General features: G+C 41.5%; 1 protein-coding gene across 1 annotated transcript; it reads left to right on the forward strand.

Moving 5' to 3' along the window:
- Positions 1-1,984: 1,984 nt before the first annotated feature.
- Positions 1,985-10,370, forward strand: LOC139542821 (uncharacterized). Its single transcript, XM_071348681.1, has 5 exons — positions 1,985-2,494; positions 4,050-4,238; positions 8,216-8,363; positions 8,673-8,837; positions 9,050-10,370. The coding sequence occupies exons 1-5, from the start codon at positions 2,407-2,409 to the stop codon at positions 9,402-9,404; spliced, it is 945 nt and encodes a 314-aa protein (XP_071204782.1). The 5' UTR covers positions 1,985-2,406; the 3' UTR covers positions 9,405-10,370.
- Positions 10,371-14,611: the final 4,241 nt, after the last annotated feature.

Here is a 14,611-nt window from a genome sequence, read left to right on the forward strand (position 1 = left end):
TGAATGTAGGAAACAACACTTACTCTTCGCTGATCCTCAACACTGGGGCTCCACAAGGGTGCGTGCTCAGCCCCCTCCTGTACTCTCTGTTCACCCATGACTGCGTGGCCAATCACGCCTCCAACTCAATCATCGAGGTTGCCGACGACACAACAGTAGTAGGCTTGATTTACAACAAAGATGAGACAGCCTACAGGGAGGAGGTGAGGGCTCTGGGAGTGTGATGCCATGTAAATAACCTCTAACTCAACGTCAACAAAACTAAGGAGATGATTGTGAACTTCAGGAAACAGCAGAGGGAGCACCCCCCTATCCACATCGATGGGACCACAGTGGAGAAGGTGGAAAGCTTCAAGTTCCTTGGCATACACATCACTGACAAACTGAAATGGTCCACCCACACAGACAGTGTGTTGAAGAAGGCGCAACAGCCCCTCTTCAACCTCAGGAGGCTAAATAAATGTGTCTTAACACCTAAAACCCTCATGAACTTTTACAGATACACAATTGAGAACATGCTGTCGGGCTGTATCACCGCCTGGTACGGTAACTGCACCGCCCACAACTGCAAAGCTCTCCAGAGGGTGGTGCGGTCCGCCTAACGCATTACCAGGGGCAAACATCCCGACCCTCCTGGACACCTACAGCACCCGATGCCATAGGAAGACCAAAAATATAATCAAGGACATCAACCACCGAGCCACTGCATGTTCACCCCACTATCATCCAAAAGGCGAGGTCAGTACAGGTGCATCAAAGCTGGGACCGAGAGACTGAAAAACAGCTTCTATCTCAAGGCCATCAGACTGCTAAACAGCCATCACTATAGCACATCAGGGGCTGCTGCCTATAGACATAGACTAGGAATCACTGGCCACTTTAAGGAAATGAAATACTAGTCACTTTAATAATGTCTCCGTATCTTGCATTACTCATCTCATATGTGTAAACTGTACTCTATACTATTCTATGGTATCTTAATCACTTTAATTGTGTGTAAATATTGCATCACCCATCTCATATGTATATACTGTATTCAGTACTATGCCACTGTATCTTAGTCCAATGCCGCTCTGACATATATGTATATATATTCTTAATTAATTCCTTACTTAGATTTAGGTGTATTTTGGGTATATGTTGTGAAACTGTTAGATATTACTGTTAGATATTGTCTTGTTGTTCACATATGAATATTACAGATATTACTGCACTGTTAGAGCTAGAAACACAAGCATTTCACTACACCCACAATAACATCTGCTAAACACGTGTATGTGGCCAATAAAATTTGATTTGATCTTAACCTTATTATCTTAACTTGCTAGTTAAATAGCCTAACCTAACGCATAATTCACATTAACGGACTGCACACGAGACACGAATGCAGTTAATAAACCTAAAAAATAACGCGTTGCTATTTGTGTGTGTGTGTTTGACAGGCCTATGCACAATTCAATACATAGGCATCTCTGTCACAGATATTAAGTATGTTACCAATTCAGAAATAATGTATGTAAACGTGTAAACTCAGTAATCTGTATGTCTCAAATGTCTCTCACTAGCAAAACTCTGAGCATGTGTAAATGTACTTGGGGAATACATATTCTCAGCCTAGGCTAATTTCCTATCCAGTCTCAATCCCCGTGAAACCAAAAACCCTGACTCCTGTCTCCCTCTCGCATGAAAATTCCTAATTTTATTCTGTAATACATATGTTACATTATCAAAGCACGTCTCTCGCCTATGCATATACAAATACCGCTTCTCTTCGCCGTCTCATACTTGCTGCCCACGAGAGCTTCCGTAGATAATGTGTAATCAACAAACTGTATGAGAGACATGGATATTTAAAAAAAAAAAAAAAAAATGTCCCTTATGATACTTTGATATTTAAAATATTTCCACTCTTCACGTCCCCGTTATTCATGAGCGGATCTGCAATCTGTATAATGCTGAGGCCACAAACACAAACATATCAGACTTCAGACTGATTTGAGAACTGAAACTTTCCCTGACAACACGCCTATAACCGTGACATCGAGTGAACCAAGTGACGGTAGTGACATTCTGACAAACACACCGAATAGTTTTGCAGAATTTCTCACAGAAAGAAGGTCGGATTTTAGCTCCGGACAGTCAGAGCGCAGCGAGACAAACCGTGCCGATAGACCAAACAACACACACTGCTGGGTTGGTGGCCAGAGAACTACAGTATGCGCCCTGAACAGAGAGAAGCAAACGCCTGAGCACCAACAGCCGGTGAGACTGAGCGCGAACACAATCCAGCACAGTCACCGCAATTCTCCAGCTCTAGGCTACTGGAGCGTCATCCTGTGGGCCTCCTTTTCGTTTTTACGCGCGTCCTGCAGGGGTTGTCGACGGTTGGGTAGATCTACATCCGACATGTCAACGGTTACAGCTTCGGTGGTTGATGTTTCCAGAAATATTTATTCAACCGAAAACGGAAACCGTGGCGGCCGTAATTATACAGGTAAGCGAGATTCTATCCAAGATGGGCATAGGTGTCATATCATTCGTGCAGTGGCTGAAATTAGAGCTTTATTGGAGGCATTAAAAATTTGTTTAATGTATTTGTTATGAACCATTTATAGCTGCAAACTGTGTGTGTACACCATCACAGAGTGGACCTGCCAACATGTCATTTTTTAGGAGAAAATGCATTCCATGACACACACAAATATATAAACTAATTTATATGATGTACTGTATCTGTTATGCTCAATTATTTACAAAGCAGCATAACTACATTACTTTCTAAAAGCTACGCATCATTTGTTTAGGCCTACAAAGTATCCTATGACAACAAATACATACAAGGAATGAAAGCCATAGGCTATGGCCTAAAATCAAAGTTTATTAGTCGCTACACAGATTTACAGATGTTATCGCAGGTTCAGTGAAATGCTTGTGTTTATAGCTCGAACAGTGCAGTAATACCTAGCAACAAAAAACACAATACACCAAGAGAATAGTCTATTGTCTATTCCGAGTCTGCGTTGTGTAAAAGGGCGAAACAATCTAAAGAGGAAGTGAGAGTGTGTTCCTATAGATCACATGGTCTGAGAAGCTGCAGGTGGCTTTCAGAATGGCAGGATTCTTAGTTTCACATCAACTAACACTGCGGCTGTACTGAGATATCAGATGTACAGTCTACACGTTTAAACACATACACAATTACACACACATGCACACACACGCTAACACACCCACAGGCATGCACACACCCACGCTCGCGCACACAGGTATACACCCACCCACACGCGCGCACACATACACACACACAGCGCTGTCTATCATAAATGATGGTTTATGAATTTGCCTAACACCCAATACTCAGTCAGCAATATAACTCTCTTGCTTGCTGACTCTCTCTCGGTCTCTCTCTCGGTCTCTCTCTCTCTCTCTCTCTCTCACTAGCATTCATTCAAAGGAATACTCAGACGTTTTCGATTTACTAACGCTATTTCAAACTTTATCTAAATTCACTTGGTCCCTCTTTCAGATACCGTTGAAGAGTTCAGACATGATTTCTGCAACATTTAGGACCTCTTGTGGTGGCAAAGAGACACTACATCAATTTGTCCTCAATCATAATAGACCTAGGCTACATGATTTCACAGACAATTTTCCTCAATGACATTTCCATTACACTTAAGGTTATAAGGTGATAATGTAAACAGAGAATGTACTATCATTCTGTGAAGGGTCATATTTCAGTGTGTAAAACAGAGCCTGATAACCAGCTGTTTAACATGGCTCCAGATGGGTCCTGAGTTTCCGCCAAGCTATCAGGCCTTTTGTTGAATCATTTATCATCTTTCCTGCTTTGAGACAATCATCATTAGATAGAGCAAAGCGCAGGGTTGCAGATGGGGTGTTTTTGTTGTTGTCACAATGCTGGGCAGCCCCCTACAGGGCTTCTGTAGTGCCATGTTCTGCACTGTAGTGTTCTGTAAAGTAGTGTTCTCTTCTGCTTACATATGGCTGAATATATTATAGTGACCATCTCCGTTCTCCCCCTCCAGGCCAGTGTACCCCAATGCCCCTGCCTGCGTTGGGGACCCAGAAGATTATCCATGGGAATGGCACCAACGTGGGAACGGTGATCACCTTGCAGTGCCCGTCCAGACACCATCTGGTTGGGGGCAGTGAGGTGTCCTGCGTCTGGGGCAGCAACAGCACCCAGTGGTCAGGAGGTTCTCCCTGGTGTAAACGTATGTATCTAATGCTGAGAGGACACCTACCCACTGGGCACAAACTGGCTGGATCAACATCATTTGTTAATGTATTGTGACGTGGAATCTACTTTGAAAATACATTGGATTTGAAAAAAGTAATCAACTGTTGTTATTAGGGTGAAATTTCTACCACAGGATTATGTCATCATGGTAACCAAATTTCAACATAGACAGATCTTCTATAAAATATGTTGAATTTGTACCTTTAAAACAACGTCAGATCTTCAGAAGGATATCCACTATCAGAAAAAAAAACAGGCTGAGCAGAACCTACTACTGGAGAATATATCTATCTACAGCTACCATTTGGTCTCCCATCCAGGCTTTTAACCAAGCCCAGCCAGCTATGATATTTGTCACTGACTATTACCAATGTGCTACCATGAGAATGACCAGTTTTCTATGACATAGACTGATCAGGTGATCCAGGTGAAAGCTATGATCCCTTATTGATGCCACTTGTTAAATCCACTTTAATCAGTGTAGATGAAGGAGAGGAGACAGGTTAAAGAAGGATATTAGGAAGGTGTTCTTAATGTTTTGTACACTCAGTGTAGCTTCATTGTTGCTATCGAAGTAATTCCAAAGGGTAGTTTAACGGAGCAAATGAAATGTGGCCATCCTTTATCACTCATAGATCATCAATGATGCCTTTTAGCCCTGTATAGCATTTACAAAGTCATCAACAGCTATTGTTTCAATTCAACCTAAAAATGTAACTAAAAATAGACAATACAATAGGCATAGGGTTTCAAGCTCTGGTTGATTTCGAATCATTTTGTGATATTACATTGTATTTGGTTGTCAATTTGGTTGTCAATATAGTTTGATTTGATTTAGTTCAAATCTTTTAAAAAGACAGCAATCAAAGGAAACAGCATCAGTACAGTGCTTGTTATGTTTGTTCTTGAAATATTCCTAGACATTATTTTCATATTTCTAATCCTCTTATGTAAAGCGTATTTGTATTTGATGAGGACCAGAAAGCCAAATGGGAGACTGTCAGGTTTTTTCCCTCTCACCCTGTCTGTCTGACTCTATGAGTCAGCTCTGCTGGCCAATCAATGGCTGAGAGCATGTGGAGACAGTCGTCACTTCAGTCATACATTATGGATGAGCCAGGCTCAACTCTACTGTGAAAATGAAAATTGTCCTCTTATGACAGTGTGTGTCTGTCTGTGTGTGTATGTGTGTGTGGAGTAAATTAAAAGATTCAGAATGCATTGAGTGGAAAAAGTGCAGGGATTGCAAACTCCCCCAGAGCTGTGTCTGCCTGCCTGTCAGTTTCTTCATTATTCTGAAGAAGAGGAATATAGAGGAATATATTGGAGATCCCCAGCAAACCAGAATTGGTTCAGTGAAAGTTCCAAGAACATTCATAACACAAAAACTGTCCAATCGTGTTGATGATTATATAATGTTTGATTAAAACATTCACATGATGTTGCAAGACCATTCATGGAACACATTTGTTCTTTAAAGGTTATTTAAAGGTTCCCAGAATGTTTCATAAGGTTGTGGGAACAGTCCAGTGGTAACATTGTGGGGACATCACAAAATATATGTTCCTAGAACACAAAAACTGTCCAGTTGTGCAGATTATTCTACAATGTTTATTTTAGGGTGCAAAAAAATATTAATCTGATTTTACAAAAACAATATTTTGTGTGTTCTTTAAAGGTTCCCACAATGTGACATTAGGTTGTGGGAACCGTCTGGTGAGAGATATGTTACCAAAACACAAAAACTATCCAGTTCGTTAGGTTGTCGGAACATTGTGGGGAAATGTCAAGAGGCAAGTTCCCACAACACTACAACTGTCCAGTTGTGCTGACATTTAGATAATGTTTGTATCAGGGAGCACAAAACATTCCTTTGATGTTGCAAGAGTGTTGGCAGAACAGCCTTTCTGAGTTCTTTAAAGGTTCCCAGAACATTTAATTAGGTTGTGGGAACAGTGTGGGTATGGTATAAGAGATAAGTTCCCAAAACACAAAATATGCTTAGTTGTGATGACATTCATGCAATGTTTAAATTAGGTTGCATAGGATATTCCCTTAATGTTAATTTTTACAACGTTCATAGCATATTTGTTTTAGGTTTAACATAATATTCCATTGACGTTCACACAATATACATTTTACCTTGTCTTGTAGGTCCTCAGAACATTTCAAGAATATTTAGAAAATGTTATATTTAGGTTTTACCTAATGTTACCACAACATTAACATTTGTAGTTCCTTAAAGCAGATTGGAATACATCCCAATTATTTTCCTCTCCACATTTAATGGCAATTCACATTGAGGACTGTGTTGTTGCCGATATAGTGACACACATTTGAACAGGATTTCATCATAAACATATTTTTCAAAATTAATATGTTTACAATCTGCACATTATTTCATTCAGGCGACATATAAACAGCATGTACTCATACAAACATAACCATCTATGTGTTCAATGTGTTAACAGTCAGCCCTTGTGGGGTTTGAACTTATCTTCTGCGCCACCAGTGAAGCTCTTTTATTTCTTATTTTTTCAGTATATAGCCGTTTGGCAATCAGGAATTCCATGCTTCCTTTTTAACCTTCTTAGCTAACCCAGGAAAATACTGGCAACTGGGTTATTCACCATCACTTCACCCATACTCTTTATATGCCCATATTTACAAGGCTATGAGTGCCAAGGATCACTCACTTTGCTTTTCAGATCATGAAAGTAGGAATTATATTGCGTGCATTATATTGCGTGTATTATATTGCGTGTATTATATTGCGTGTCAGCACAACTGGACAGTACATTTTTACAAGATGTTTTATTTTTTTTTACAGTTAGTTTAAGTTCTGAATTTCAGACTGGATTTATTCAGTGCTTCGGAAAGTATTCAGACCCCTTTTGTCTTGGGGTGCCACGGTGTTCTTGGGGACTTTCAATGCTGCAGACATTTTTTGGTACCCTTCCCCAGATCTGTACCTCGACACAATCCTGTCTCGGAGCTCTATGGAGAACTCCTTCGACGTCATGGCTTGGTTTTTGCTCTGACATGCACTGTCAACTGTGAGACCTTATATAGACAGGTGTGTGCCTTTCCAAACCATGTCCAATCAATAGAATCTACCACAGGTGGACTCCAACCAAGTTGTAGAAACATCTCAAGGATGATCAATGGAAACAGGATGCACCTGAGCTCAATTTCGAGTCTCATAGCAACATTCTAAAAACCTGTTTTCTGTTTGTCTTTATGGGTTACTGTGTGTAGATTGTTAAGAAAAAAAATGTATTTATTCAATTTTAGAACAAGGCTGTAACTTAACGAAATGTGGAAAAAGTCAAGGGGTCTGATGCTTCCCGAAGGCACTGTAAATATGGACAAACAAAAAACATCCTCTCCTTTAGTAGATCGTATTTCACAGCGGTTTTCAAAAGCAACATGATTAAAGAACATGTGGGATTGAACCTGCAATCTTTAGCTTGGCAGTCAGATCATTAACCTTCTGCACCACCAGGGGATATCTGTGGTATTGTGAGTTTCAGTCTAATTATGGTCAGTCAGGACACAGAACTATTTCTGATTGATTCAAATGTTCCCATTCTCTTCATATGCCGTGTACTTGTAACACTGTAATGATTTAGCTGTTTTTTTTAAACAATTTTAATTGAAAACAATCACAGTAAGGTACTTTATTGTTACCCAGAAATTATTTTAAATTGAGATAACAATGTCTGTATTGGACCTTTAAATCAATAAAAGATGTTCCCACCAGACTGTTCCCACAACCTAATGAAACATTCTGGGAACCTTTAAAGAACAGAAAGACCACTTGTCTATTATAGCTGAATGTAATACAGTGAAAAAGGCATTCAAATATATGATATAGCCATCACTTTCTCTAGGCAGATTTCCTAAATAGATTGATCGATTTTTGAAATGTTTTTTCCCTCCCTCTCCCAGCGTTGTCCATGTCGGAGGACTTTGGGTTCAGTGTGGCAGTGGTGTCCTCTATCATCAGCTGTGCCATCATCCTGCTCATGTCCATGGCCTTCATCACCTGCTGTCTGCTCGACTGTGTCAAGGAGGAGGAAAGGAAAAAGGAGGAGAGGTGAGAGGAGAGTTGATGAGAGGAGAGGAGGAGGAGAGAGGGAGGAGAGAAGTATAAATTATGGCATGGGAGGAGAGATGAGAAGAAGAGTCAGAAGAGGTGAAAGGAGGAATGAAAGGAGAAGAGGTAAGGGAAAGACGTGATGAGAGGAGAGGAAAAGAAGAGACAGGAAAGGTGAGACAAAGCGTGTAAGATGTCAGGAGGTGCGATAAAAGATGTAGAGCCATAAATTATCCCATGTGGTCGAGTACTGCTCTATAGGTATTCAGACAGATATTGAGATGTACAACAGCTTTTTTGCATTGCCAGGGAGACGGATCTGTGGCACCAGCCAGAGCGAGCGGAGCAGGAGGAGAACAGGGCCTCTCGCTATGACCACAAGGGCAGAAACAACAATAACAACACCCAGGAGAAGACACTGCCACAATGGGACCACCAGGACCCTTCAATGTGTGACCAAAGGAGACCCAGCTGGTGTGGACTGTGTGTGTATGTGTGTGTGTGTGTGTGTGTGTGTGTGTGTGTGTGTGTGTGTGTGTGTGTGTGTGTGTGTGTGTGTGTGTGTGTGTGTGTGTGTGTGTGTGTGTGTGTGTGTGTGTGTGTGTGCGTCTGTATGTCTTCTGTATGTTTGTGTCTGTGTGTTTGCCTTGAGAAACTCAATGTCGCTGTCTCTGTCCTCTCCACAGGTGCCATCAGTACCCCTATGCTCTGACTGGTCCAGCCCCAGCCTCCACCTTCGGCCCAGCCCTCAACTCAGCTCCTCTCCCCTGCAGAGGCTACGACCAGCCCATTCTTCTGCACAACTCAGGCCTGTACCGCAACCCAGGTCAGCCAAACAATCCAGGCCTACTTCAAAACCCCATCCCACCCCAGTATCCAGGTTCAACTCAGACCGTGGGGTACCGGAACCCAGAGGTACCCTCTGGCTCAGGCTTGGCCAGGCTGTATGCAGGACAGGAGGGCAGTGTGTCCGTGGTGAGCACTCCACTTCTGGAGGAGTGGAGTGCCCAGGAGCGCACCATACAGGTCATATCCGTGTGAGGTCACAACCAGGAAGTGACTGGACATAGACCACATGGGCATGGATAAACTATACATCAATCAAGAAACTGGATCCAAAAGGGAGAGGACCACCTCAATGGAGACCACGCCTATGTCATTATCAACCAGGCACCAATGACTGAATAATTAGTGGGCGCTCATATAGTCATGTTTTACTGTATGTACAAGTGGGTAACCTGTACAAGTGTGAGGTGTGAAATGGAAATTTATTTTTTGCATATCCCCCTCCCCCTGAGACACACTCGGAGAGTGAGGTCACAGCCAGGTGATCAGCCATTATTGACAGCAACCCTGGAGCAATTAGGATTAATTGCCTTGCTCAAGGGCAGAATTACATATTTTTACCTTGTCGGCTCGGGGATTCAATCCAGCACGCCAGTAGCGGTAGACCATTCAGTGACAAAGCAGCATTTTTAGGTTGCATCAGACATGTGCCTTAAACGCAGACCCTATCCCTCTGGACACTGCCAGAAGCCGAGAGTTGGTGAGGACATTCATTATTCCATAGGAATCACTTATTGTGTTACTGATTGATTTCACAGGGTTCTTCCGGGAAATGTACAGTAGTAAACATGTTCAGTTCGGAAATATCCTGTATCTCTGAGTTATGAAATCTAGTAATTCTGCTTCTGGTAAGAATCCTTAAAACGTTGTACAGTATTCTGCATTTTTAGGTTTGATGCTATTGCTTTGTTGGATCCAGGGATAGCATGTGTAGGGCTACAGTTCCCAATCCTGTTGTGTATAGTATGTGATGGTACTTCATGGTACAAATAACTGTTAAATGTTATTCTGTACTATTGGAATGAAAAGGGAATTTTCTGAAACTTTTTTATATTCCTATACCCAACTGATACGGACATTGATGGTACATTATGCAAGTTGTGCAAGTCCCACTGCAGATGGATTGACAATGAATCATTTAATAAATTCTACATTCTTGAACTTGTGCTGTCATCAGGTAGGAATACGATTGTAAGGGAGTTTTGCCAAAGAAATAGAATCTGACCTAAATAGTAGCCTACAATTGATGTCAGCCACCACCGAGTTAGGATGAGTGGTTTGCCATTAGTAAAATAACCAATTATTGAAAAGACTATATTTTCAACCTGGACTTAGGGGTAGATGTAACATAGAAAACAAAAATCTGATATGATATGTTACGTTTGGTATGGAATGTATTAATTTGTGGATATCCATCATCCATTTTGGATTGAAATTTGTATGATATGTTACAAATTTAAAATACGTAGGATATGTTATGAATTCCAATTTGTTGTGGCTAACGTTACCTAGGTGGCAACGTTAGCTAGGCTAGGGGTTAGGATTAAGATTAGGGTTAGGAGTTATATTAAAAGTCAGGGGGTTAGCTAACACATGCTAAGTAGTTGCAAAGTAGCTAAAAAGTAGTAAGTAGTTGCAAAGTTGATAATTAGCTAAAATTGTCCATGATGAGTTTCAAACACACAACCTTTTGGTTGCTAGACATTTGCGTTATATAGACTTTTTCATTATATGCCCACCCATCCACCCTTCACATACCAAACATGCACTCCGATTGTTAACAATCCCTTCTTTCCTCCTTCATATACAGACAGTGGTTTTAAGAATTGGTACAAAGCTGGAATTACTACATTGAATGATTTGTTTTATGATGGTTCCCTTAAAACTTCTTGCAACTATAGGGGGTGCTGTTCCGCATTAGCATTTTTTGGTCTCCAAATTAAACTGCCTCGTGCTCAATTCTTGATCGTACAATATGCATATTATTGTTATTATTGGATAGAAAACACTTTCTAGTTTCTATAGCCGTTGGAATTTTGTCTCTGAGTGGTACAGAACTACTTCTACAGCACTTTTCCTGACAGGGAGTCAGATTTCAGAAATTTTGACCCCTGATCTGGGGTCGGTTTTAAGGTGCCTGTAGATGCTATGGAGAAACCGACACTGCCTACGTCTTCCTCTGGGTGTCAGTACGTCATCACGCTTTGAATGGATTCAAACTAATTTGTCTTTCGATTCCTGTCAACCCTGTATTTTTTAGTCAAGTATATGATTAGCTTTCGATTAAACTAGATCACTCTGAAAGATGACGTCCGACATTTTGAGGCTTGATTTCCTACTATTTTCATTGTGTAACCACGGTTTTGTATGGCTAAATATGCACATTTTCGAACAAACTGTATATGTATGTTGTAAAATGATGTTACAGGAGTGTCATCGGAAGAATTCTGAGAAGGTTAGTGAAAAAATTAATATATTTTGGCGATGATTACGTTATAGCTCTCTTTGGCTTGAATCGATGCTCTGGTAACGTTTGCACATGTGGTATGCTAACTTATCGATTTATTGTGTTTTCGCTGTAAAACGCTTAGAAAATCTGAAATATTGTCTGGAATCACAAGATCTGGGTCTTTCCATTGCTATGCTTTGTCTATTCTTATGAAATGTTTTATGATGAGTAAATTGGTCATACACGTTGCTCTCTATAGTAATTCTAGTCGAGTTGTGATGGTCGGTGCAATTGTAAACTGTGATTTCTACCTGAAATATGCACATTTCTCTAACAAAACCTATCCTATACCATAAATATGTTATCAGACTGTCATCTGATGAGTTTTTTTCTTGGTTAGTGGCTATCAATATCTTAGTTTAGCCGAATTGGTGATAGCTACTGGTGGAGAGAAAAAATGGTGGACAAAGAAATTGTGTATTTTGCTAACGTGTTTAGCTAATAGATTTACATATTGTGTCTTCCCTGTAAAACATTTTAAAAAACAGAAATGATGGGTTTATTCACAAGATCTGTATCTTTCATCTGGTGTCTTGGACTTGTGATTTAATGATATTTAGATGCTACTATCTACTTGTGAAGCTATGCTAGCTATGCTAATCAGTGTGTGGGGGGGTGGGGGGTGATCCCGGACCCGGGGTAGAGGCTCATGAAAGGTTAATCTTTCCTGCAATTGCAACAATAATATAGTTGACCAGACTCAATTTTCCTGTTTTCTTCAGCTTCAAAGTTTTATCAATTCAATTTCCTTTTATAAGGAGGAATCTGGCCTTTTAATAAGTTGGAAAAACTCATTCTCCACATTAGCTCCTGAAAAAAGACGAAAATAAGATACATATGAACTCATCAAAAAAATAAACGTCCTCTTACTGTCAACTGCGTTTACTTTCAGCAAACTTAACATGTGTAAATATTTGTATGAACATAACACGATTTCACAACTGAGACATAATCTGAACAAGTTCCACAGACATGTGACTAACAGAAATTGAATAATGTGTCGCTGAACAAAGGGTGGGTCAAAATCAAAATTAACGGTCAGTATCTGGTGTGGCCACCAGCTGCATTAGGTACTGCCTGCAGTACATCTCCTCCTCGTGGACTGCACCAGATTTTCCAGTTCTTGCTGTGAGATGTTACCCCACTCTTCCATGAAGGCACCTGCAAGTTCCCGGACATTTCTGGAGGGAATGGCCCTAGCCCTCACCCTCCGATCCAACAGGTCCCAGAACTGCTCAATGGGATTGAGATCCGGGCTCATCGCTGGCCATGGCAGAAGACTGACATTCCTGTCTTGCAGGAAATCACGCACAGAACGAGCAGTTTGGCTGGTGGCATTGTCATGCTGGAGGGTCATGTCAGGATGAGCCTACAGGAAGGGTACCACATGAGGGAGGAGGATGTCTTCCTTGTAACGCACAGCGTTGAGATTGCCTGCAATGACAACAAGCTCAGTCCGATGATGCTGTGACACACCGCCCCAGACCATGACGGACCCTCCACCTCCAAATCGATCCCTCTCTAGAGTACAGGCCTCGGTGTAACGCTCATTCCTTCAACGATAAACGCGAATCCGACCATCACCCCTGGTGAGACAAAACCGCGACTTGTCAGTGAAGAGCACTTTTTTCCAATCCTGTCTGGTCCAGCGACGGCGGGTTTGTGCCCATAGGCGACGTTGTTGCCGGTGATGTCTGGTGAGGACCTGCCTTACAACAGGCCTACAAGCCCTCAGTCCAGCCTCTCTCAGCCTATTGCGGACAGTCTGAGCACTGATGGAGGGATTGTGCATTCCTGGTGTAACTCGGGCAGTTGTTGTTGCCATCCTGTACCTGTCCCGCAGGTGTGATGTTCGGATGTACCAATCCTGTGCAGGTGTTGTTACTTGTGGTCTGCCACTGCGAGGACGATCAGCTGTCCGTCCTGTCTTCCTGTAGCTCTGTCTTAGGCGTGTCACAGTACGGACATTGCAATTTTTTGCCCTGGCCACATCTGCAGTCCTCATGCCTCCTTGCAGCATGCCTAAGGCATGTTCACGCAGATGAGCAGGGACCCTGGGCATCTTCCTTTTTATGTTTTTCAGAGTCAGTAGAAAGGCCTCTTTAGTGTCCTAAGTTTTCAGAACTGTGACCTTAATTGCCTACCGTCTGTAAGCTGTTAGTGTCTTAACGACCGTTCCACAGGTGCATGCTCATCAATGTTTATGGTTCATTGAACAAGCATGGGACACAGTGTTTAAACCCTTTACAATGAAGTTCTGTGAAGTTATTTGGATTTTTACGAATTATCTTTGAAAGACAGGGTCCTGAAAAAGGGACGTTTCTTTTTTTGCTGAGTTTACTATAGGCAAGGTCAACACTGATAGTAGCAAACATGCACGGCAGCAAGACTTTAGGGTGACCATCGATATTTGTGAATGGGAAGCGATTCTTACCAACGCAAAGAAAATATTTTGTTCCTATAAAACTCACGAGCAGTTTACAGTTTACTTGTCAGAAGTAAATATGACCCTGCATGTTCTGGGGAATGTCCCAAATGGAAGCAGCACAAAGGTACTTATGTACATCTTATCTGATACTGTCCCATTGTTAAAGATTTCTGGAAAGGGGAGGAAAGGGACATCTCAAATGTTTTGTGCTCTCCAGTTGGTTTACAGCCTCTCCAATGGGTTCTGGGTTTTTACTGAACTAACTCCACACTGAAGTGTCATACAAAAATCTTAGCTCTAAAGTGGTATGCCGCTAGATTAACAATTCTTCAATCATGGTTAGATTACATAAAACCCCCAAATTCCTGGTGGCTGAGAAACCTGTTGTGGTTGTTTCATCTGGAAAGACTGATTCGTTTCCTCCAGGGGAAACCTGACAAGTTTTTGCATATCTGGAGCCGAAAA

This window comes from Salvelinus alpinus, chromosome 17 (genome assembly GCF_045679555.1).
Source record: "Salvelinus alpinus chromosome 17, SLU_Salpinus.1, whole genome shotgun sequence".
Lineage (NCBI taxonomy): Eukaryota > Metazoa > Chordata > Actinopteri > Salmoniformes > Salmonidae > Salvelinus > Salvelinus alpinus.

Coding starts and splice junctions, on each gene's coding strand:
- LOC139542821 (XM_071348681.1), top strand. CDS start 2,407: ATGTCAACGGTTACAGCTTCGGTGGTTGATGTTTCCAGAAATATTTAT. Junction 8,364..8,672: donor GAAAGGAAAAAGGAGGAGAG/GTGAGAGGAGAG, acceptor TTGCATTGCCAG/GGAGACGGATCTGTGGCACC. Junction 8,838..9,049: donor GACCAAAGGAGACCCAGCTG/GTGTGGACTGTG, acceptor TCCTCTCCACAG/GTGCCATCAGTACCCCTATG.